The 26,456-nt window shown below is 47.2% G+C and overlaps 1 protein-coding gene and 1 long non-coding RNA gene across 2 annotated transcripts; both read right to left on the bottom strand.

Moving 5' to 3' along the window:
* Positions 1-6,274: 6,274 nt before the first annotated feature.
* Positions 6,275-9,695, bottom strand: LOC123165119 (uncharacterized). Its single transcript, XM_044582749.1, has 6 exons — positions 9,461-9,695; positions 8,321-8,578; positions 8,122-8,228; positions 7,875-8,007; positions 7,550-7,744; positions 6,275-6,997 (listed from the first exon to the last, which is right to left on the bottom strand). The coding sequence occupies exons 2-6, from the start codon at positions 8,567-8,569 to the stop codon at positions 6,572-6,574; spliced, it is 1,110 nt and encodes a 369-aa protein (XP_044438684.1). The 5' UTR covers positions 8,570-8,578; positions 9,461-9,695; the 3' UTR covers positions 6,275-6,571.
* A 2,113-nt stretch (positions 9,696-11,808) lies between these two features.
* On the bottom strand, positions 11,809-12,164 carry LOC123165120 (uncharacterized). Its single transcript, XR_006482798.1, has 2 exons — positions 12,004-12,164; positions 11,809-11,898 (listed from the first exon to the last, which is right to left on the bottom strand). It is a non-coding gene; the product is annotated as an uncharacterized lncRNA (long non-coding RNA).
* Between the last annotated feature and the right edge of the window lie 14,292 nt (positions 12,165-26,456).

The raw sequence follows: 26,456 nt of genomic DNA, 5'->3' as shown, positions 1-26,456 counted from the left end.
CCATGGTATCCTTGTACAGGATGTTGATGCTGCTGCCGCCATCTATCAGGACTCGAGAAAAACGAGCAGCTCGTCTCTCGGTGGCAAAGGTGGCATCCAACACTAGGGCATAGGAGCCAGGATTAGGCATCACTTCCGGATGGTCGGCTCTGCTCCAGCTGATGGGGTTTTCAGACCAGTGCATGAATTCGAGGGTCTCTAATGCTACTGCATTCACTTCTTGTTGCTGATGCCGTCTGCTGCGCCTGTCGTCGGCCACGCTGGTGAACACGACGTAGGCTCCGTGCTCCTCAGGGTATTCATCTTGTATTGCGCCGACTGGACGAACCGCCGGCTGCTGAGGAGGAGGAGGGGGCGGGCCGGCTGGCGGAGCAGGCTGGAGTCCGTCACCCTTGGCGGTCCTGGTGAGCCAGTGGCACTTCCAGGTCGTGTGGTTGGACGACTTCGCACCGCTGTGGAATTTGCAGGGTGCATCAAGGGTCTGCTCGTATGAGAAGGCGGGTAACCAGTTGGGCTTGCCACCCTTCTGGCGCTTGGGAGGAGGCTGCCCTTCCGGCTGCTGATCTTCAACCGTTGCCACCTGCCGGCTTGTGGAAGCCGGCTGCATGGCCTTGCGCTTGTTGTCGTTTGGTTGCTGGCGCCGGATGGTGTCGCCAGCCGGGGTCCGAGGAGCTTGAGGGGCCACCTTGCCCGATGCGTTAACTTGGATTTCTGCCTTCATAGAGGAGTCGGCCATGGCGTACTTGACTGCTATGATCAACAGTTCGTCGAGGGTCGTCGGCTCTCGCACAGAAGCTTGTGCTTGAGGAGGGTGCCCTCCCGGCATCCGGCAGTGAAGTATTCGATGGCCTGCACCTCGTGCACGCCTTCGCAAGAGTTGCGCAGCTCGGCCCAGCGCGTGAGGTAGTCGCGAGTCAACTCGTTGGGGCCTTGGACGCACAAGGAGAGCTGACGGGGCTTAGGCGGCCGCTTGTACGTGCTGGTGAAGTTGCGGACGAACGCTTCGGTGAAATCAACCCAGCTGTTAATGTTGCGGGGCTTCAGGCTGTTCAGCCACGTCCGGGCCGTGCCCTGGAGCATGAGTGGGACGCACTTCACGGCAACGCGCTTGTTGCCGTTCACGATGCTGGCGGCTGTGGAGTAGTCGACCAGGCAGTCCTCCGGCTTCACGGAGCCGGTGTACTTGGGTGTATCTCTCGGGAGTGTGAACCCTTTGGGAAAGGGCTCGTCTCGGATGCGGGGGCCGAAGCACGGCGGGCCCAGCTCATCTTCTTCTTCTAGCGCCAGGGATCGGTTGAGGCGATCGATCCGATGGCGGGCATCGTTTTCTCCGATTCCTTCTCGGCGGCCAAGGCGGTCGCCGAGCAACGGGTGATCAACAGGTGGCGGGGAAATGCGCCTCTCCCTGCGGGGAGGGGGAGGCGGACAGTCGTCTCGTCGCTGCACTGCTCTTGGGCGGCCGTCTTGGTCGCGCTCGATGGTGATGCGAGTCCGGCTGCGACTGGCAGCGGGCTCCTTGTCTCTTCTATCGCGGGCGCCACCAGTCGACGTCCGGGATGTCGCGCCTTGGTCTCGGCGAGGAGGCGGGTCGTCGTTTCGCAGGCTGGCCCTTCGGCACGGCACCCGGCGTCTTGTTGCTCAGCAGCCGCGTCGAGGAGCTGCTGGACCCGCTCCGTCATGTGGCGACGCTCGTCACCCTCGAGCTTGTTTAGCTCGTCTGTTGCCGCCTGGGCAGCTCGTATGTTTTCTGCAGGCGTGGCGTAGACGGGACGATCTATCCCAAACATGCTGGTGACGGTCGCGCCACTCTGCCGAATCTGGCCAATGCGGCTAGGTCCACCAGGAGCCGGCGTGCCACCAACAGTTCAGTCCATCTCACGCTGGTAGGCCTCCCAAAGGCGTCTCATGCTGGCCAGCCGGTTGGCGCTCTCGACGAGCTGGACGCGGCGCGCCTCCAGCGTCTCGGCGTCGGCATCTTCCGGGATGGGCGCAGTCAGGTCTTGCATCGCCGCTTGCAACGGGTCCTGGCCACCTCCGCCAGAGTGCTCGCCGTGGCTGATGACGAGCACTTCCGTGGCGGTGCTGCCGCCGCTGTTCGCGCGAGGAAGCGGCTCATCGTAAACCACCACGTTGGTGGGGAACGCGTCAAGCGACACCGTGTCGGAGTCGACAAGCATTGGGTCGGTGGAGCCTACCGACTCCAGGTCTACGGCTGGCTCGCTGGAGACGTGGAGCTGATCGAGGAGGCTCACGAGGCGGCTCTCAGGGCCGTCGGTGCCCGCATCAGACGCGGGCTCATCGGAGAGGCGAATCTCGCCAACAAAATCGGCGAGGCAGCTCGCTGCGCAGGCGGCCTCCGCGCCATGCAGCGCGTCGGTGCAAACGCCGTCGGGCGTGCCAGGCTGGCTGCGCTCGCCAGGATGGAAGAAGGTTCCCGTCCAGAACAGGTCTCCGGGAGACGGTGCACCTCGCCCCACGGTGCGCCAAATGTCGGGGGTTGGGTGCGACATATGCCAAAGGATGGCTTATCATGGTAGGAGCGAGTAGAACGTCGCCGGTGCCTGGAAGCGGGATGAGGCGTAGACACGAACGCCGGCGCACTTTACCCAGGTTCGGGGCTCTCCTAGGAGATAACACCCCTAGTCCTGCTCTGCGAGGTCTCCGCATGATCACTAAGGCACTAGTGAGTACAATGGTGCTCCTCGAACTATATGCTAGAGGTAGAAGAAGGCAAGGCTTGCTCTCCTCTCCCCTAGGTGCTGGTCTAATTCTAACAGGTTCCAACCCTTTGCTTGGGTGTCCTGGGGGTTTATATAGGCCTACCCCCCATGGGTACAATAGTAATCCGGCCGGGTGTAGGACCTAGTTGTCAGTCTCTTTGGTCGCCGGCTTCTCCGCCGGCTGCTGGGGCCCGCCGCCTGGTGGGCCCCGCCGACTGGTCTGGTACGGAGCCGACAGGCCGCCTCCGCCGCTCGCGGATCTTGTCGGCTGCTGATCACTGTAGCCGTGACGCTAATGACGCAGGCTTGGTCAGGGGAGCGTGGCTACAGTCCCGCCGCTTGGTGGGAGATCACTGTAGCCACTCCGCATCTCATCTGGTTAATGTCGCATTGGCCCCGAGGGAGGAATAGGCCGCCTACTGGAAGCCGGCCTTCCTCAGGTCCGATTGGTCTGGCCTCCGCCGCCTTCCGGGCTCTCGCCGCCTGCAGGCCGTACCGACAGGCCGTCGTGGGAGCAGGGCTCCGCCTGCCTGTGGTGATGTCAGGGGCGGAGTGGCAACAGTGCCGCGCCGGGTGGAGATCTCCGCCTGTACGGTGCACTGTGGCCACGCCCATCCCTGGATATGGGAGGGATGGGCTTCACTGTTGCCTCGCCCCGTCTTGTCTTCTTAATGGGGGCACATACTTTGAGGGCGCCAGGGGCCGACTGCTAGGAGCCGGCCTCTCTGGAGGCCGCCTGCTAGGATTCGGCCTGTCTTGGCGCCGCCTTCCTGAGCTCGGCCATCTTCAGGCAGCCGGCCATTCCGTCAGCCGGCTACCAGAAGGCGGTGCTTCATCTGGGCGTCTTGAGGGGCGCAGCAGGCCCCGATGCCTTGAAAGGTTCTGGGGCTTGGGTTAGGCTACCCGTGGCCCATTACTCCGACAATCATTCCGCAACTAACTCATTAGTCACATTGCTTGCAAGGCTTATTATGATGTGCATTACCGAGAGGGCCCAGAGATACCTCTCCGATATTCGGAGTGACAAATCTTAATCTTGATCGATGCCAACCCAACAAACACCTTCGGAGATACCTGTAGAGCATCTTTATAATCACCCAGTTACGTTGTGACATTTGATAGCACACAAGGCATTCCTCCAGTATCCGGGAGTTGCATAATCTCATAGTCGAAGGAATATGTATTTGACATGAAGAAAGCAATAGCAATAAACTGAACGATCATTATGCTAAGCTAACGGACGGGTCTTGTCCATCACATCATTCTCCTAATGATGTGATCCCGTTCATCAAATGACAATACATGTCTATGGTTAGGAAACTTAACCATCTTTGATTAACGAGCTAGTCTAGTAGAGGCTTATTAGGGACACGGTGTTTTGTCTATGTATCCACACATGTATCAAGTTTCTGGTTAATACAATTCTACCATGAATAATAAACATTTGTCGTGATATAAGAAAATATAAAATAACAACTTTATTATTGCCTCTAGGGCATATTTCCTTCACAAGCAACTAATGTCTCTCTACTAAAAAAGCAACTAGTGTCTCTCAATGTTGGCATTAGCCTCAAACTTTGTTACGTCTAGCCAAAAGGCCCTCCGACAAACAAACTAACGCTGGAAGAAGCCTAATCAATGCTTTGTCAAGCTCAACGTAGATGCTTCCTTTCATGTTGATGAAGGACTATGATCTTTTGCAACTATCATGAGAGATGTTGATGGTAATTTTGTGGCTGCTCCTTGTGCTCCTATACCAAATGTGTCGGATCCTATGATGGCCGAAGCGATTGCTATGCAATGAGGACTTGACCGCAAATTTCATTAGCTGCAACAACGTCTAGGCGGAGTCTGGTTGAATGGAGGTTATTGAAACATGTACACAACAGAAGGCATGGTGGAATGGCTTTGCTGCTATATTCACAAATTGCATTGATGATGTAAAGTTTCTCACTATCTAAAGGACGCGAATGAATCATGGCGCGTGAGTGAACACTGGTTTATATTATTTCATGTACTTGGGCCGATGAACACCTTGATATTATCTTGCAACACCTCATGAACAAATGTAACTAGTGTATGATTAATAAAGCTAAATATGATGTATTTGTCTCAAAAATACACATGTCAGCCAAACGCTCCTTTGCAAGAGGGCACTCCGCTCTCCTCATTATATTTTTTTTAATGGCAGTATTCCTGCATTCATTAAGAAGAGAAGAGTTGCTTGGTTAATTAGAAAAAACCAAGCAAAAACTAGATTGCCCAGTTATTAATATAAACCCAGGCGAAACCAGCACAACCGCTGAGCGGCACACACAGATAGCCCACACACCGCTCCAAAGAGGGTCTCGCCGAGACAGCACGACGTCATCGTCATCACTCCTCCCCTAGAGACGTCATCGCCATCCCTAAATCCCGAGCAAACGACTCCAACTTAGCCGTAGGCGATCGTCGACCCATCCCACATTGTAGAGGCAGCGGGAAGCAGTATGAAGATCCGCGCCAAGCTCACCCACCTACGACCGGACAACACAACTCCGACTCTGACAAAGAGCTACGAAGGACAAAACCAGGCACGGCTGGCGCACTGAAGATCACCGAACGGTTCACCTGCAGCCAGCCATCGTATACCACAGGGCCCCGCTGCAGCAGCTTTGACTTCACAGCAACAAACAAAGTGAGGCAAACCCGCGGACACGCCCGAAAAAAGCCGACTATCTCAACCATTGTCGCTTCGCCGACATCGCTCCCACCATCATCGTTGCCACGAAACCTGGTCGTCACAACCGCCGCCGTCCATCGGCCTCGCTTGCCGATGCCGAGGTCCTAAGACGAAGCCCCCAAGAGGGAATGCGACACCAAGACATCGCCATCGTCCGATCCCAGATCAAAGGTTTCCCTCGGAGAGGCCGAGATGGCCAGATCCGCGCGGGAAGGGTGCGACAGCAAAGCAACGATGCCTCCAAGAAGGTCAACGACGGCCGCAGCTGCCGCCATCGCTCGTCACGGCATAACACCGAGACAGGGTTTTCATCCAATCTCCCACACCACCTCAGTCGCGCATCATCCCGCACCGACGCCAACAAGCCCACCAACCACCACCACCATCGGAGCTACCCCTCGACGAAGAAGAGGCTCCGAGATCCACCATAGCCTACCGCACCACACGAAGACCACCGACGGCGAACCTCCAGAACGAGATACCAGATCCATCAACTGCTTCCAGACGCAGAGCCACCGGATGCAGCAGAAGCCGTTGTACCCTGCAGAGCACCATGCCGACAGGGACAGAGGAGCGCCGCCCGAAGCCAAGAACCATCATGGTTCCGAGCACGCCACCGCGGCCGCCAGAGACCGGATCTGCTGATTATGACTACGGTTACAAACGTTCACCGCTCTCCTGATTATGACTCGAGTTATCGATGGGTGTGCATTGAGCTTAATGCAGCTCCCTAGTTTGCTTCATGCGGAGGGGTTGGAACACAAATGGAACCAAGTACATTCAAAACTAAAGACCACAAAATGCAAATAAAAAAAATGCATACGCGCACACATAAAGAAAAGGGGCTGTAGTACTCCAAATATCTAACGGTGGAAGAAATCCTACATTCCCTGATTGACCAATCAATGCCAAACTGATAAGTAGTGACGGAACCAAAGGATTATACAGTCAACTATAAGGGACTATATCTCGCACCAATATTAACACCCACCCCAGGCGGCAAGCCTGAAGAACTCCAGCAAAAGGAGATTCGATTTACCAACCGAGCAACCCATAAACCATGTACAGCAAAAACGTGAATTGGATGTGGAAAATCGCAACATCGCTTTGTGTCGGCCAACTCCCAACGCTAGCAGCCCACGGCCGCAGCACCTTCTTTCGTAGCAACAGGGACGCCACCTTCTTTTGGAGCAACGACAACAGAGATGCCGCCTTCTTTCAGGGCAGCAGGGACGGCGCCTTCTTTCAGAGCAGCAGAGATGCCGCCTTCTTTTGGGGTAACGGGGACACCCACAGTGACACGGAGGATTGCTTGGGCGCTTAACGCAGATAGCTTAGATAGGCAGAAAGCCTCCCAGGTTTCAGCTTCTGGTGAAATAGCAGGTGCGCTGTCATCTTCGCCCAAACCAGAGGCTTGAGACTTCTCATAGAATGCTTGAAGCTCCAATGAAAGGTTACGAGCAGCCTCCCTTGATTCAGGAAGCTGGTCGCTGAGCTGGGTTGCTGCGACCTGAATGAGCTTGTCCATTCCGTATTCTTTGATTCCCTCCAGACCCTGGATAGAAAGAAGAAGTTACTGTCATAAAACAAATAGAGTGTTGTATTCCTCATATTTAGAACAGCAACCAAGAGTTAGTCGGTGCACGCAGACCCACACCACCTAATAATTTATATGCTCAATCTCCAATAAATGGTCACCCTACTGAAATGACTGGTGTCAAGATCTTTGAACATACAGACTACAGCTAAACATGCAGTTGCCACTAATATTCTGAACTCATCAAAGTTCCACCACATGCATGAAATCATCTGCAGCTAAGCTCCAGCTTCATAATATGACAAAGAAAATTCAAGCAAAGCATCTGCATATCCAAATAAAGTATAAACTTCTGGAAGACGTTCAATGTAAACTCTTAACTAAACCCCATGGACAGAGAAGAATAGCACAAGGACGTCAAATTATCAATCTGTACAACTGTATCTAATTGAGCCATTGGGACATCAGAAAAAAATTACTATGTGGTGTATTTAATTGATACTTTGGTTGGAGATAGTTTGACAATAAGCTATGATCTCAGATAAATTTTTGGGTGAGACTTTCACTTACAAGGCGTGGTACACTCTTACTGAAACAAACAGATGCTTTTGCTCGAATTCGTGGATTCTTGTTCTTGAGGTAGGGCTGCATTTTTGGTAACAATACAGAGGGGGAGATCCAGCTTGTCATTGACATAAGGGCTGCCTCAGCTGCTTCACAAACAAAGCGCTTGTCTTGTGAAGATTTCAGAAATAGCGGCATTAGCTGTGAACAAATTTGACAGACAAGATGTTTTAAGAGACTTCATGGTTAGTGCAAGAAATCATCGAGTGAAAACTAAACACATACAGTCATGCACAACAATATTTAACATTTTAGAAGGGGGGAAGCACACCAGCAGATCAATCAAGTCGACCATTTGTTCACCGTATGCCTTAAAGATGTCAGCGCAGGTCATAAGTGCAGTTTTGCATAGAGCACTCCTTGGATTCTTAACAGATTTCACAATAAGAGGAACTAGAGGCTCCCTGGAATTTGACACATTCAATATAAGAGATGTAGTATAGTTTTACAGCATTATGGAATCACAGATGGTGTTGTAAGCTAATAAAAGTTACTCCAAAAACAAGGAAACAACTTACAGCAGCTCCTGCAACCTTTGCTTGTGATATATTGCCAACTGACGAACATTATTAAGAGCTTCACATGTCTTGATCCAATCCTTTGAATCCAACCTTGTAAGCAAAGTCTATTGAAAATAGAAAATGGAAAACCTTCGGTTACAGAAGGAACTTTAAGCATCCAACAAAAAAGCATGAATATGAACAACTAGAGGCATACACTCAGGCTTGTGTCAACATCTGGAAGATCCGTGAGATCCTCAGAATCAATATATTCAACATCTACGACTACAGCATCGCATCCATTGGTTACATCAGGACATGCAGGTACAGCATTTCCTTCCTTCTTGACACATTTGTTCCCGTTTAACACGGGCTTAGAACTGCAGGGTTCCACAGAACTGTCTTTGCTTTTCTCCAGCACAACAGATTGAGCAGCATTGAGATCTTGCAATGCACTATCTGACATGTTCCCAGTCTGCATTGATTGCCAGAAACAGATATAAGAAGAAAACAAAGAAACTGCTGCCTCTCCTAGCAGTTACATAGAAAAATAGTGGAGCGTCTCTGATAAATGCGTGGAGCGTTTTTCATAAATGTACGTTGCAGGCAGTACTAAGTCATTCAATCAAACAACAATATGACGATGCAGCTATTCTAAGCAACAAAAACTAGTGCAAGTTAGATGGTTTTCACAAATTAACTTCATCAAAGCTAGTCGACTGCAAACGACTCCCACTAAATATGAAAGTCGATTCCACTACACTGTGGGCACTGGGGAGCTCTCCTTGACCTAAATTCCTCTGTAAACAAACACTTCATTTTTGTTGAGCAATCATGCGACGAAATACTTACTAGGTACCAATAACCACTTACGACCCCAAACCGCACGAAAAACAGCTAGAAGCACCGCCACACAGGAATTCACCGTGAACTAGATCAGTGACATGGTAGAGTCAACTCAACAACCTAAGCATCACCGAGCGTAGTAGTGGGTGGGCCGGATTTCACCGACCCAATTTCCGCATGACTACCACAATCCCATCCATGGCCTAATATCCATCAACCTACTACACCGAAACCTCGATTTCGCACCGATTTCCCAATGATGGATAGATCTCCAACTCCGCCGCTGCTCCCAGCCGCGCCACGAGAGGGTCAAGGAAGCACTAAACGCCCCGGCATTTCATCCGCGCTGACCAAATTCGGCGAGATCTAACCCACAGAACACCTAGAAATTACTGGGACAGGAAAACGGATCACGCCGCAGAGGAGGAGGGCCGGGAGGCCAGATCCGAGGAGCAAATGCTGCTGCGGGGAGGGATCGCCAGGGAGGGATCGGGGGAGGGGGGGAGGCTACCTTGGACGGGAGCGCAGCGAGAGGGAGGGAGGGAGGGGACGACGACGACGCGGCCGGCAGTGGAAGGCAGGGACCAGTTCGCTCTCGCTGCGGCGCGGGGTGGAGTGGGGAGGGGGAATCGGTTGATTGGCTCTACCCTTTCCTGCTGCCGTCCTCCTCGACTGGAATGGGCTGAGGCTGAGCGAGCGGGGCGTCAAGTTATACTGTCCTGGTCCTCGTGTCGCCTGCGCTGCTGCTCTTGTGCTTTGGTCTCTTGGACTTGGTCTCCCAAAATTGCATCCAGGGACCTCGAGATATCGGGTATTGAAAGAGCATTTAATTTTGAGATTTTGCTACAAATCGAACGTCGGATTTTTTAACATGGCAATCGAATGTTTATTATGACAATTTGTGTTGTCATAATAATAGATTTCGCTGCAAATCGAACGTCGGATTTTTTAGTATGGCAATCGAATGTTTATTATGACAAATTGTGTTGTCGCAATAATGACAATTTTCCTTAACAAGCATAGCTGGGTTTTTTTTGTCAGGATTTGTCATGCTTGCAAAAGTTAATTGTCATCCTGACAGCAAACACAATTTTTCACAAAAAACATTTGATTTTGTCAAAAAATCTTTTTGAAAGGGAGGACTACCTCCGACCTCTGAATCGAGCGATGCACACAGCCAACATGGTTTAAAATTTGATGTTAGATTTTTACCATTTCCGTAATTTTGCGGGAGAGTTGTGCTTCCGCATGATTCGCTGATGTTTGATTTTGATTTGCAGGACTCTAAAGACATAGGAATAGAAAACACATGATTGGGATGCCATGCCCATGCAAATTCTTCATGATTTCCATTTGTTTGATTAAGTCATGGAGCAACAAATCATTAATTTCAAAAGGTTTGAGTGAATGATAAACTCTCCTAAACAAGGAATCCTTTAAAAAAGTCTAGTATATGATCTATATAGAAAAAATCATAAAAAATCCTATACCCAGAAAATCTTTTATAAATCATTTGAATCAAAGAGGTGTTGAAATAGAATGACAACTGTTTAAATAAGATCGCGCTTATCACATAAAAAGGAGTACGGGAGAATTTGACCATCAAGCAAGCATACCACCACCGCACGGGTGATTGAAAATATGAAAATGATGTTATCCTTATTGTGTCCTACATCATCTTTTTTTTTTGTAAATTTCGGAGTGAAGTGGATACTACCAAATGCTAAACCTTACAGTGTGTACACAGACCCGGGAACAGATACGCCGTTCTTCGAAACTAACAACTGACGACCGTCGTCTTCTTGTTGCCGGACTTTCTCACGGCATTCTTACTAGTGATCCTGTGTAGTATTTTCTTTTGTCATTAGTAACTTGCGATTTTAGTTGGCTGAGGCCTACGAAAACTCCAAGCGACTGAGTATGAGCAAGCAAAAATGGTTAGGCGTATGCCCACAATACAAAACCGGCATTGTGTTAGGGTCTGCACGCAAAGCTCTCATTGGATTCCTATAATAATTCCGCAATAATTAAGGGATTCCATACCATCTACTCCCTTAAACTGAGGTGGTACTAAGCTGAGGTATGGAATCATTGGATTTCCCCCGGAGTACTAAGCTGAGGTGGCTGTCTGTCGGGCCTGTGTTTAAAAAATTGGGAAATCCGGGGGAGCGATTGATTCGCTGCAGCGGTTGCCGATTTGATTTGTGGTACGAGACTACCGCGAGAAGGGAGTGGGCCCCCATCAGCCATCAAAGCTCGCTCCAGTCCATCTCTCGTGCGAACGAAAGAGAAAATTGGCTATTTGCCACTTTTAATATGGGGCTTCGCACAAATGCCACTCTCAAGATTGATTTCGTAAAAATGCTACCCAACTCGTGTGTATTTTGATTAACATGTCATTCCACCCTTTTTACAGATTTCCCTTTTTCTTTTCCCATTTACGGGCACCGGAAAAGACTAAACTGCCCCTGAAGTTATCTTCACGTAAATACGTAATTGGCATCCAATCAGCGCACTTGAAATAGAAGAGAGCGTGCAGCCCGCCGAGAATAACGTGCTTGCTGTATCCACGTCTTGCGTCAACCTCTGGACGCCGCCTCCATCTCCTCGCCGCCGCGTGACACTGATCTTCTCGCCGCCGCCGATTTCGTCGAAGCTGCGTGCCGCCGATCTCCTCGGCGAGGCTCGACAAGGAAGTGGCGACATGGAGCCCAATCTTTCCGGACGGTATTATGTCTCTCCCTTGCCATACTGAATTTTGAGGTCTACATATTTTGCCACTTCTAGCTACAATTTCATTTCCCGTCTTTAAATAAGCTACAGCAAGTGCAGAAGAACAGATTGCAAGAAACTTCACTAGTGGCTTTAATTGTATCTGTGATTGTATTTGTGGAAGGCAAACGTACACTCTCCTCTGACTGCAATTCCTTTTTCCTATCTTTACATACACTGAATAGGTACACAAGCAGGTATACATACACTGTGATTAGATACATGTAATTGCCAAATTGCAATGCGAGATTCAAGTACAAGATTAGAGCAAGCGTCACTTACAGGTTGCTTGCATCCCCGTCTTCAGAACATGTACACGCATCCATCTCCTCCAGCCGGTGCTGCCATCTCGCAGCTGCTGTTCAACGCTGCCCTCGTATGTCTTGGCTCTCGGGACAAGCTATGCCAACGCGTGAAGGGGAAGGCGAGCTGTGCTGGCGTGGGCCAGCACCGGCGGCAAGCTGTGGTGGCTCGCGCAGGCACCCGCGAGGTTGCGCCGGCACGTGCAGACGTGCGCAAGCATCGGCGGCGAGCTGCAGTGTCTCGTGCAGGCATCGGCAAGGCGAGGGTGAGCTGCGCCGGCGCCAGTAGGCATGGGCAAGTACCTCCGGCGACCTGCGCAGCTGTGGGCGAGCAACGGCGACGACCTGTGGTTGCTCGGGCAAGCATCAGCGACATGATGAGCTAGCCAGCCTCGAGCAATCCCTCATCCAATCAGCCCACAGACGCATCGGATAAGGTTGAAAGGTCCAATGGCACTTTGGTCCTTTCAGGTGCCAGAAAATAGAAAAGAAAAAGAAAAGCAACGGGAAAAGAAAAAAATGGCATGTTAATCAAAGTACACATGAGCTGGATGGCATTTTTACGAAGTCAATCTTGAGAGTGGCATTTGTGCGAAGCCCGTATTGAAAGTGGCAAATAGCCAATTTTCTCGGCGGACCAAATGAGGAGGCGGGGCGGGGGCATCTCTGTTTGGACGCCGGCTAGGTGGCGTGTCACTGCTGGTCGCCCTCTTCCTGTTCTTCGTTGTTTTTTTTCCAAGAAAAAATTCCACTCTATTCATCAATTACGGCGGTACAGAGAACATAAAAGGTACTCCCTCCATTCACTTTTATAAGTCATTTCAGGCAACTGAAAATAGGCTACTTTGCACATTGTCTGAAATGTTTTTTAAGCCTTATAAAAGTGAACAGAGGGAATAATAAAAATTACAACCAGGTCTACGGACCACCTAGCGACGACTACAAACACTGAAGCAAGCCGAGGGCGTGCCGTCGTCATCGCCCCTTCCTCATCGAAACTACACAAACCATGTTGTAGTAAACAGTCGGGAAGTCGTCGAGCTAAGGCCCCAAAAGACCAGCGCACCAAAGCAACAACCATCGTTGATGAAGAGAGTTGTAGATCGAAAAGATCAAACTTGTAACCAGACGACGAAGACAGACAAAAAATGAATCCAGATAGATCCACCGAAGACCAACATCGGCTGAATCCCACGAGATCCGAGGGAGACACACCTCCACACATTCTCTGACGACGCTATTCGCACCATCGGGGCGGGGATAGGACATGAGAGACATTATTCCTACTGAGGGACATTGCCACCGGCCCACCACCGCACACCCCAACCAAGACGTTGAACCTAACAAAAATGAGAATGGGTCCCTCCCGCCGGCGGCGGGCCGAGATCCTCCGCACCTCCACGGCCCAAAGGCCATCGGAGGGGGAGCCACAAGATTTCTTCTCGAAGCAAGATTAAAAATGATGGCCCGTGGATGTTAGCTACTCCCTCCGTTTTTATTCACTCCATATATTAGCTTGTCTCAGGTCAAATTTCTAAATTTTGATCAAGTTAATAGAAAAATAACATCCACAATACCAAATCAATACCAGAATCATCATTCAATATATTTTCATGTCATATACATTTTTTATTATGAAAGTTTAGATTATTTTTGATAAACCTAATCAAAATTTATAAAATTTGAATTAGGCCATAACTAATATACGGAGTAAATAAAAGCGAAGCAAGTACCTGCTGGTAATTAGGCAACGAGCATAACTTTGAGTGAGCAATGCTAGCAGCGAGCTTGAGGTACGTCGCAATAGAAGAAGAAAAAAGTGTGTCATCATTGAGCCACACTTCTCATACCACCAGACCTACCAACTAAGAGTAAAAGTAAACGAGAACAGGATGTAATCGTGAATAGTGTCTCTCTTTCATTGATAGTGATGCTTATAAACAAGTTGAGGGATGCAATACATCGTGAATAGTGTCTCTCTTTCATTGATAGTGATGCTTATATACAAGTTGAGGGGATGCAACCAGAGGATGCGTCCGTTCCATACAGATGCGATGGTTAGCACCCATAATTAATACATGTTAATTAACTCTAACACTCCCTCTAATCTACATTTGTTCATGTAATATCATCATCTTCATTAGATACTCCTCCTAAACCCTCTAGGGAAAATGTGAGGAGCAAAGTGTTTGGTATGTTGCTAAAACTCCTTCAAACCCAGTGGAAAAAATAAGAAGAAAATGATGGAACATATAATGGTTATTGTCTCTTTTAACTCAATAGAGAAAACTCATAGAGTTCGGAGGCCAATAAATATGACGTGCATACTTTCCTAAAACCCCAGTGGGGAAAACAGAAAGACATATAATCTCATGTTGATATTACCTCATTAAAAACCTTTACGAGAACCTGTAAAGTAAACTCATGAATGGAAAAAGAGTATAATATGAAGCTTTAAACATGAACAATTCAGGAAGGTACTCCCCCCTGATTCTTGCAAATTCCGAAGCCATCAAATACCAATTCCATGAACATATTTCTGGAATGTAGAAGTTGGTAGAGACTTGGTGAACAAATCAGACGCAAGATTTGACTTGTAAGATGAGCAATATAGTGATATTGCTTACTATGTAACATGTTTCATCCGGGCAACACAAGCAACATTATCTTAGAGATAATGGCTGGTGGATGTAGCCACTAAGGTCTGTTTCAAAGACTTTCATGGGATGGCTACCACACCTAGCAGGAACACAAAGCTTGTCCACGGTTTGACATAGTAGGGATCTGATCGATGTATCCAATGATATTGGTGTTCGGATTTCTCTGAAACTAAAATACTAGGACATATTTGATGCCTCGGAGATATCGAAAGATATTCTTGAGCCCCGACCAATTATGTGTTGTGGGTCCAATGGCACCAGGATATGGAACTTTATGTCCCAATATCGCATTCCCATCAACTCATGGTTTTAATGGATCTTTCTCTACGTCTAGAGAATGAAGCCATGCGAGTTATGGATGCATAAGTTTTATCCACAATGAATGTCTCCAATATATTTTGGATAGAGACAATGTAGTGTACCCTCTGTTGGAAAAGGCAGTGCCTAGGAGGCGCTTAGGCACTCCTAGGCGCTAGGCAATGGCCAAATGCCTCTCCTAGGCATAGGCAGAAGTCTAGGCAGAGCAAAACCGAAATTCTCTATCCAAGCGAGAAATCATGCCATATTGCACTGATATGCCAAAAGGGCCATATTCCAATCATAGTAGTAGGTAGTTAACATACTTATATGCCCTAAATTAATAAAATACACATATAATAACCACATATACATCCTGATAGTAAAAATTATATAACCGCCTAGGCTGCGGCTAGGGCGCTTAAGCAACGCCTAGGACTAGGCGAAGGCCAGCCGCCTCGCTTACGCCTACCGCTTTTTCCAACCTTGTGTACCATAATGTATGAGTGAAGGTGCTCGAGGTTTTACCCAATCCTTTCATCTCAAAATCCATCATTAAGATGATCATGTGCTTCGTCATTGCAGGAGTAATACCTATGTATGATAGGCATGCATGGGTAATCACATTGTAGGAGTAATCCTTGTGTACAAGGAACTAACTATGTCAGTTGTACCAAAATGTATCGACAACAATAAGACATATGGTGAAATATTGATTTTTACACAATGTATGATGTGTTTTGCATTTCGATTCAAAATGAGATTCCATTGGGAACCATCTATGTCTGAATCTAGTGATCCATATGGATATGTGATCACTACATCTATCAACTGCATAGATAGATGATTTTGTACTGCCAATGATATAAGTTATCAAAAAGAGATTCCACCTCTGGAGAATAATTAGGGTGTCTGCGTGAACCCTTTGTTGGGGAACGTAGTAATAATTCAAAATTTTCCTACGTGTCACCAAGATCAATCTAGGAGATGCTAGCAACGAGAGAGAGAGGGAGTGCATCTTCATACCCTTGAAGATCGCTAAGCGGAAGCGTTACAAGAACGCGGTTGATGGAGTCGTACTCGCGGCGATTCAAATCGCGGAAGATCCGATCAAGCGCCGAACGGACGGCGCCTCCGCCTTCAACACACGTATAGCCCGGGGACGTCTCCTCCTTCTTGATCCATCAAGGGGAGGGGAGAAGTTGAGGGAGAACTCCAGCAGCATGACGACGTGGTGGTGGAGGAGCTCGTGGTTCTCCGGCAGAGCTTCGCCAAGCACTACGGAAGAGGAGGAGGAGTTGGAGAGGGGGAGGGCTGCGCCAGGGGAAGGGTCACGGCTGCCCTCCCACCCCCTCACTATATATAGGGGGACGGGAGAGGGGGAGGTGCCCTAGGGTTTCCCCTAGGGGGCGGCAGCCAGGGCAGATTGGATCTCCCTAGGAAAACCCTAGGGAGACTTGCCCCCCAAGCCAAGCCAGGTGGAGGCTTGCCTCCCAAGTCAGGTGGAGGTGCCCCACCTCCCCAAGCAACGTGGGAAAGGGTGTGGGGGCGCAAAACCCCTTAGTGGGCTGGTTTGCCCCTCCCCTTGGCCCATGAGGCCCTGCAACACTTGCCGGGGCCCCCGAAACACCTTTCGGTCATGCTGGCCATAGCCTGGTACCCCCGGAACAATTCCGGACTCCAATACCCTTCGTCCAATATATTGATCTTCACCTCCGGACAATTCCGGAACTCCTCGTGATGTCCGGGATCTCATCCGGGACTCTGAATTACCTTCGGTAACCACATACTATTTCCCATAACAACTCTAGTGTCACCGAACCTTTAGTGTGTAGACCCTACGGGTTCGGGAACCATGCAGACATGACCGAGACCTCTCTCCGGTCAATAACCAACAGCGGGATCTGGATACCCATGTTGGCTCCCACATGTTCCACGATGATCTCATCGGATGAACCATGATGTCGGGGATTCAATCAATCCCGTATTCAATTCCCTTTGTCATCGGTATGTTACTTGCCCGAGATTCGATCGTCGGTATCCCTATACCTTGTTCAATCTCGTTACCGGCAAGTCTCTTTACTCGTTCCGTAACGCATGATCCCGTGGCTAACTCATTAGTCACACCGAGCTCATTATGATGATGCATTACCGAGTAGGCCCAGAGATACCTCTCCGTCACACGGATTGACAAATCCCAGTCTCGATTCGTGCCAACCCAACAGACACTTTCAGAGATACCTGTGGTGCACCTTTATAGTCACCCAGTTACGTTGTGACGTTTGATACACCCAAAGCATTCCTACGGTACCCGGGAGTTGCACAATCTCATGGTCTAAGGAAACGATACTTGACATTAGAAAAGCTCTAGCAAATGAACTACGCGATCTTGTGCTATGCTTAGGATTGGGTCTTGTCCATCACATCATTCTTCTAATGATGTGATCCCGTTATCAAGGACATCCAATGTCCATGGTCAGAAAACCACAACCATCTATTGATCAACGAGCTAGTCAACTAGAGGCTTACTAGGGACATATTATGGTCTATGTATTCACACATGTATTACGGTTTCCGGTTAATACAATTATAGCATGAACAATAGACAATTATCATGAACAAGGAAATATAATAATAACCATTTTATTATTGCCTCTAGGGCATATTTCCAACAGTATCCCACTTGCACTAGAGTCAATAATCTAGTTCACATCGCTATGTGATTAACACTCATAGTTCACATCGCCATGTGACTAACACCCAAAGAGTTTACTAGAGTCAATAATCCAGTTCACATCACCATGTGATTAACACTCAATGAGTTCTAGGGTTTGATCATGTTATGCTTGTGAGAGAGGTTTTAGTCAACGGGTCTCCAACATTCAGATCCGTGTGTACTTTGCAAATCTCTGTGTCATATTGTAGATGTTGCTACCATGCTCCACTTGGAGCTATTCCAAATGGTTGTTCCACTATATGTATCCGGTTTGCTACTCAGAGTCATCCGGATAGGTGTTAAAGCTTGCATCGACGTAACCCTTTACGCCAAACTCTTTATCACCTCCATAACCAAGAAATATTTCCTTATTCCTAAGGAAATTTTTGACCGCTGTCCAATGATCCACTCCTGGATCACTCTTGTACCCCCTTGCCAGACACGTGGCAAGGCACATCGCGGTACACAGCATGACATATCGTATAGAGCCTATGGCTAAGGCATAGGGGACGACTTTGGTCCTTTCTCTTTCTTCTGCCATGGTCGAGCTTCAAGTCTTAACTTCACACCTTAAAACTCAGGCAAGAACTCCTTCTTTGACTAATCCATCTTGAACTCCTTCAAGATCATGTCAAGGTATGTGCTCTGTGAAAGTCTTGTCAGGCGTCTTGATCTATCTCTATAGATCTTGATACCCAACATGTAAGTAGTTTTACACAGGTCTTCCTTTGAAAAAATCCATTCAAACAATCCTTTATGATTTCTATAAATTCTACATCATTTCCGATCAACAATATGTCATCCACATATACCTATCAGAAATGTTGTAGTGCTCCCACTCACTTTCTTGTAAATACAAGTTTCTTGCAAACTTTGTATAAACCCAAAAATCTTTGATCACCTCATCAAAGCGTATGATCCAACTCCGAGATGCTTGCTCCAGTCCATAGAAGGACCGCTGGAGTTTGCATACCTTTTAGCATCCTTAGGATTGACAAAACCTTCTGGTTGTATCACATACAGCCTTTCCTCACGGAAACCGTTAAGGAAACTTTGTTTTGACATCCATCTGCCTGATTTCGTAAATGAAAATGCAGCAACTGCTAACATAATTCTAACAGACTTGAGCATCGCTATGATTGAAAGAGTCTCATCATAGTCAACCCCTTGAACTTGTCGGAAACTTCTTTGAGACAAGTCGAGCTTCACAAATGGTGATATTGTTGGGGAACGTAGTAATTTCAAAAAGTTTCCTACGCACACGCAAGATCATGGTGATGCATAGCAACGAGAGGGGAGAGTGTTGTCTACGTACCCTCGAAGACCGTAAGCGGAAGCGTTTATCAACGCGGTTGATGTTGTCGTACACCTTCACGATCCGTCCCGATCAAGTACCGAACGTACGACACCTCCGCGTTCAGCACACGTTCAGCTCGATGACGTCCTCGCCTTCTCGATCCAGCAAGAGGGGCGAAGTAGTAGATGAGTTCCGGCAGCACGACGGCTTGGTGACGGTGTTGGTGAAGAACAATCTTCGCAGGGCTTCGCCTAAGCACTACGAAAACTATGACGGAGGATAAACTAGAGAGGACGGGGTTGCCGGCACACGGCTTGGTGCTTCTTGATGTGTCTTGGGTGCTAGACCTACCCCTCTATTTATATGTTGAGCCTTGGGGTCAAAACTTGGAGTAAAAGCCTCCACGAAGTCGGTTTCACCCGAAAGGCAAGAGTCCTTCTCGGACTCCAGGACCAGACGCCAGGGTTCCCGGCATATGGACCCAGACACCAGGGACCCTGGCGTCTGGCCCCTGGACTCCGCAAAACTTCCTTTTGTGCTTTCCAAAAACCTTGTGGGCTTTCCCCTTTGGCCCAAATAAAGTGTTCTTGTACCCAAACATTTCGGGAAACATCGAGAACCCCTTCCGGTGAATTCCGGAACCCTTCCGGAGTCCAAACACTATTACCCCATATATCAATCTTTATCTCCGGACCATTCCGGAGTTCCTCGTCATGTCCGTGATCTTATCCGAAACTCCGAACAACATTCGTCACCAACATACATAACTCATATAATACTATATCGTCAATGAACGTTAAGCGTGCGGACCCTACGGGTTCGAGAACTATGTAGACATGACCGAGACACTTCTCTGGTCAATAACCAATAGCAGAACCTGGATGCCCATATTGGCTCCTACATATTCTACAAAGATCTTTATCGGTGGAACCGCATAACAACATATGTTGTTCCCTTTGTCATCGGTATGTTACTTGCCCGAGATTCGATCATCGGTATCTCAATACCTAGTTCAATCTCGTTACCGGCAAGTCTCTTTACTCGTTCCGTAATACATCATCCCGCAACTAACTCATTAGTTACAATGATTCCAAGGCTTATAGTGATGTGTATTACCGAGTGGGCCCAGAGATACCTCCCCGACAATCGGAGTGACAAATCCTAATCTCGAAATACGCCAACTCAACAAGTACCTTTGGAGACACTTGTAGAGCACCTTTATAATCACCCAGTTACGTTGTGACGTTTGGTAGCACACAAAGTGTTCTTCCGGTAAACGGGAGTTGCATAATCTCATAGTCATAGGAACATGCATAAGTCATGAAGAAAGCAATAGCAACATACTAAACAATCAAGTGCTAAGCTAACGGAATGGGTCAAGTCAATCACATCATTCTCCTAATGATGTGATCCCGTTAATCAAATGACAACTCATGTCTATGGCTAGGAAACATAACCATCTTTGATCAACGAGCTAGTCAAGTAGAGGCATACTAGTGACACTCTGTTTGTCTATGTATTCACACATGTATCATGTTTCCGGTTAATACAATTCTAGCATGAATAATAAACATTTATCATGATATAAGGAAATAAATAATAACTTTATTATTGCCTCTAGGGCATATTTCCTTCAGTCTCCCACTTGCACTAGAGTCAATAATCTAGATTACATAGTAATGATTCTAACACCCATGGAGCCTTGGTGCTGATCATGTTTTGCTCGTGGAAGAGGCTTAGTCAAGAGGTCTGCAACATTCAGATCCGTATGTATCTTGCAAATATCTATGTCTCCCACCTGGACTTGATCCCAGATGGAGTTGAAGCGTCTCTTGATGTGCTTGGTTCTCTTGTGAAATCTGGATTCCTTTGCCAAGGCAATTGCACCAGTATTGTCACAAAAGATTTTCATTGGACCCGATGCACTAGGTATGACACCTAGATCGGATATGAACTCCTTCATCCAGACTCCTTCATTTGCTGCTTCCGAAGCAGCAATGTACTCCGCTTCACATGTAGATCCCGCCACGACGCTTTGTTTAGAACTGCTCCAACTGACAGCTCCACCATTCAATATAAACACGTATCCGGTTTGAGATTTAGAATCGTCCGGATCAGTGTCAAAGCTTGCATCAACGTAACCATTTACGATGAGCTCTTTGTCACCTCCATAAATGAGAAACATATCCTTAGTCCTTTTCAAGTATTTCAGGATGTTCTTGACCGTTGTCCAGTGATCCACTCCTGGATTACTTTGGTACCTCCCTGCTAAACTAATAGCAAGGCACACATCAGGTCTGGTACACAGCATTGCATACATGATAGAGCCTATGGCTGAAGCATAGGGAACATCTTTCATTTTCTCTCTATCTTCTGCAGTGGTCGGGCATTGAGTCTTATTCAACTTCACACCTTGTAACACAGGCAAGTACCCTTTATTTGCCTGATCCATTTTGAACTTCTTCAAAACTTTTTCAAGGTATGTGCTTTGTGAAAGTCCAATTAAGCGTCTTGATCTATCTATATAGATCTTGATGCCCAATATGTAAGTAGCTTCACCGAGGTCTTTCATTGAAAAACTCTTATTCAAGTATCCTTTTATGCTATCCAGAAATTCTATATCATTTCCAATCAACAATATGTCATCCACATATAATATCAGAAATGCTACAGAGCTCCCACTCACTTTCTTGTAAATACAGGCTTCTCCAAAAGTCTGTATAAAACCATATGCTTTGATCACACTATCAAAGCGTTTATTCCAACTCCGAGAGGCTTGCACCAGTCCATAAATGGATCGCTGGAGCTTGCACACTTTGTTAGCACCTTTTGGATCGATAAAACCTTCAGGTTGCATCATATACAACTCTTCTTCCAGAAATCCATTCAGGAATGCAGTCCTTACATCCATTTGCCAAATTTCATAAGCATAAAATGCGGCAATTGCTAATATGATTCAGACGGACTTAAGCATGGCTACGGGTGAGAAGGTCTCATCGTAGTCAACTCTTTGAACTTGTCGAAAACCTTTTGCAACAAGTCGAGCTTTGTAGACAGTAACATTACCGTCAGCGTCAGTCTTCTTCTTGAAGATCCATTTATTCTTTATGGCTTGCCGATCATCGGGCAAGTCAACCAAAGTCCACACTTTGTTCTCATACATGGATCCCATCTCAGATTTCATGGCTTCAAGCCATTTTGTGGAATATGGGCTCATCATCGCTTCCTCATAGTTCGTAGGTTCGTCATGGTCTAGTAACATGACCTCCAGAATAGGATTACCGTACCACTCTGGTGCGGATCTTACTCTGGTTGAACTACGAGGTTCGGTAGTAACTTGATCTGAAGTTTCATGATCATCATCATTAACTTCCTCACTAATTGGTGTAGGTGTCACAGGAACCGGTTTCTGTGATGAACTACTTTCCAATAAGGGAGTAGGTACAGTTACCTCATCAAGTTCTACTTTCCTCCCACTCACTTCTTTCGAGAGAAACTCCTTCTCTAGAAAGGATCCAAATTTAGCAACAAATGTCTTGCCTTCGGATCTGTGATAGAAGGTGTACCCAACAGTCTCCTTTGTGTATCCTATGAAGACACATTTCTCCGATTTGGGTTCGAGCTTATCAGGTTGAAGCTTTTTCACATAAGCATCGTAGCCCCAAACTTTAAGAAACGACAACTTTGGTTTCTTGCCAAACCATAGTTCATAAGGCGTCGTCTCAACGGATTTAGATGGTGCCCCATTTAACGTGAATGCAGCCGTCTCTAAAGCATAACCCCAAAATGATAGCGGTAAATCAGTAAGAGACATCATAGATCGCACCATATCTAGTAAAGTACGATTACGACGTTCGGACACACCATTACGCTGTGGTGTTCCGGGTGGCGTGAGTTGTGAAACTATTCCGCATTGTTTCAAATGAAGACCAAACTCATAACTCAAATATTCTCCTCCATGATCAGATCGTAGAAACCTTATTTTCTTGTTATGATGATTTTCCACTTCACTCTGAAATTCTTTGAACTTTTCAAATGTTTCAGACTTATGTTTCATTAAGTAGATATGCCCATATCTGCTTAAATCATCTGTGAAGGTGAGAAAATAACGATACCCGCCGCGAGCATCAACATTCATTGGACCACATACATCAGTATGTATGATTTCCAACAAATCTGTTGCTCGCTCCATAGTTCCAGAGAACGGTGTTTTAGTCATCTTGCCCATGAGGCATGGTTCGCAAGTACCAAGTGATTCATAATCAAGTAATTCCAAAAGTCCATCAGTATGGAGTTTCTTCATGCGCTTTACACCAATATGACCTAAACGGCAGTGCCACAAATAAGTTGCACTATCATTATCAACTCTGCATCTTTTGGCTTCAATATTATGAATATGTGTATCACTACTATCGAGATTCAACAAAAATAGACCACTCTTCAAGGGTGCATGACCATAAAAGATATTACTCATATAAATAGAACAACCATTATTCTCTGATTTAAATGAATAACCGTCTTACATCAAACAAGATCAGATATAATGTTCATGCTCAACGCTGGCACCAAATAACAATTATTTAGGTCTAAAACTAATCCCGAAGGTAGATGTAGAGGTAGCGTGCCGACCGCGATCACATCGACTTTGGAACCATTTCCCACGCGCATCGTCACCTTGTCCTTAGCTAATCTTCGCTTAATCCATAGCCCCTGTTTCGAGTTGCAAATATTAGCAATAGAACCAGTATCAAATACCCAGGTGCTACTGCGAGCATTAGTAAGGTACACATCAATAACATGTATATCACATATACCTTTGTTCACCTTGCCATCCTTCTTATCCGCCAAATACTTGGGGCAGTTCCGCTTCGAGTGACCAGTCTGCTTGCAGTAGAAGCACTCAGTCTCAGGCTTAGGTCCAGACTTGGGTTTCTTCTCTTGAGCAGCAACTTGTTTGCTGTTCTTCTTGAAGTTCCCCTTCTTCTTCCCTTTGCCCTTTTTCTTGAAACTGGTGTCTTGTTGACCATCAACACTTGATGCTCCTTCTTGATTTCTACTTCCGCAACTTTTCGCATCGCGAAGAGCTCGGGAATTGTCTTATCCATCCCTTGCATATTATAGTTCATCACAAAGCTCTTGTAGCTTGGTGGCAGTGATTGAAGAATTCTGTCAATGACACTATCATCCGGAAGATTAACTCCCAGTTGAATCAAGTGATTGTTATACCCAGACATTCTGAGTATATGCTCACTGACAGAACTATTCTCCTCCATCTTGCAGCTGTAGAACTTATTGGAGACTTCATATCTCTCAATCCGGGCATTTGCTTGAAATATTAACTTCAACTCCTGGAACATCTCATATGCTCCATGACGTTCAAAACGTCGTTGAAGTCCCGGTTCTAAGCCGTAAAGCATGGCACACTGAACTATCGAGTAGTCATCAGCTTTGCTCTGCCAGACGTTCATAACATCTGGTGTTGCTCCTGCAGCAGGCCTGGCAGCCAGCGGTGCTTCTAGGACGTAATTCTTCTGTGCAGCAATGAGGATAATCCTCAAGTTACGGACCCAGTTCGTGTAATTGCTACCATCATCTTTCAACTTTGCTTTCTCAAGGAACGCATTAAAATTTAACGGAACAACAGCACGGGCCATCTATCTACAACAACATAGACAAGCAAAATACTATCACGTACTAAGTTCATGATAAATTAAAGTTCAATTTAATCATATTACTTAAGAACTCCCACTTAGATAGACATCCCTCTAATCATCTAAGTGATCACGTGATCCAAATCAACTAAACCATGTCCGATCATCACGTGAGATGGAGTAGTTTTCAATGGTGAACATCACTATGTTGATCATATCTTCTATATGATTCACGCTCGACCTTTCGGTCTCAGTGTTCCGAGGCCATATCTGCATATGCTAGGCTCGTCAAGTTTAACCTGAGTACTCCGCGTGTGCAAAACTGTCTTGCACCCGTTGTATTTGAACGTAGAGCTTATCACACCCGATCATCATGTGGTATCTCAGCACGAAGAACTTTCGCAACGGTGCATACTCAGGGAGAAAACTTATACCTTGAAATTTAGTGAGAGATCATCTTATAATGCTACCGTCGATCTAAGCAAAATAAGATGCATAAAAGATAAACATCACATGCAATCAATATAAGTGATATGATATGGCCATCATCATCTTGTGCTTGTGATCTCCATCTCCGAAGCACCGTCATGATCACCATCGTCACCGGCGCGACACCTTGATCTCCATCGTAGCATCGTTGTCGTCTCGCCAACTATTGCTTCTATGACTATCGTTACCGCTTAGTGATAAAGTAAAGCAATTACAGGGCGATTGCATTGCATACAATAAAGCGACAACCATATGGCTCCTGCCAGTTGCTGATAACTCGGTTACAAAACATGATCATCTCATACAATAAAATATAGCATCATGTCTTGACCATATCACATCACAACATGCCCTGCAAAAACAAGTTAGACGTCCTCTACTTTTTTGTTGCAAGTTTTACGTGGCTGCTACGGGCTGAGCAAGAACCGTTCTTACCTACCCATCAAAACCACAACGATAGTTCGTCAAGTTAGTGCTGTTTTAACCTTCTCAAGGACCGGGCGTAGCCACACTCGCTTCAACTAAAGTTGGATAAACTGACACCCGCCAGCCACCTATGTGCAAAGCACGTCGGTAGAACCAGTCTCACGTAAGCGTACGCGTAATGTCGGTCCGGGCCGCTTCATCCAACAATACCACCGAACCAAAGTATGACATGCTGGTAAGCAGTATGACTTGTATCGCCCACAACTCACTTGTGTTCTACTCGTGCATATAACATCTACACATAAACCTGGCTCTGATGCCACTGTTGGGGAACTTAGTAATTTCAAAAAGTTTCCTACGCACACGCAAGATCATGGTGATGCATATCAACGAGAGGGGAAAGTGTTTTCTACGTACCCTCGTAGACCGTAAGCGGAAGCGTTTATCAACGCGGTTGATGTTGTCGTACACCTTCACGATCCGTCCCGATCAAGTACCGAACGTACGACACCTCCGCGTTCAGCACATGTTCAGCTCGATGACTTCCTCGCCTTCTCGATCCAGCAAGAGGGGTGAAGTAGTAGATGAGTTCCGGCAGCACGACGGCGTGGTGACGGTGTTGGTGAAGAACAATCTTCGCAGGGCTTTGCCTAAGCACTACGAAAACTATGACGGAGGATAAACTAGAGGGGACGGGGTTGCCGGCACACGGCTTGGTGTTTCTTGATGTGTCTTGGGTGCTAGCCCTACCTCTCTATTTATATGTTGAGCCTTGGGGTCGAAACTTGGAGTAAAAGCCTCCACAAAGTCGGTTTCACCCGAAAGGCAAGAGTCCTTCTCGGACTCCAGGACCAGACGCCAGGGACCCTGGCGTCTGGCCCCCGGACTCCGCAAAAC

The sequence above is a fragment of the Triticum aestivum genome, chromosome 7D, assembly GCF_018294505.1.
Source record: "Triticum aestivum cultivar Chinese Spring chromosome 7D, IWGSC CS RefSeq v2.1, whole genome shotgun sequence".
NCBI lineage: Eukaryota > Viridiplantae > Streptophyta > Magnoliopsida > Poales > Poaceae > Triticum > Triticum aestivum.
This window is presented reverse-complemented; position numbering and strand designations above follow the sequence as displayed.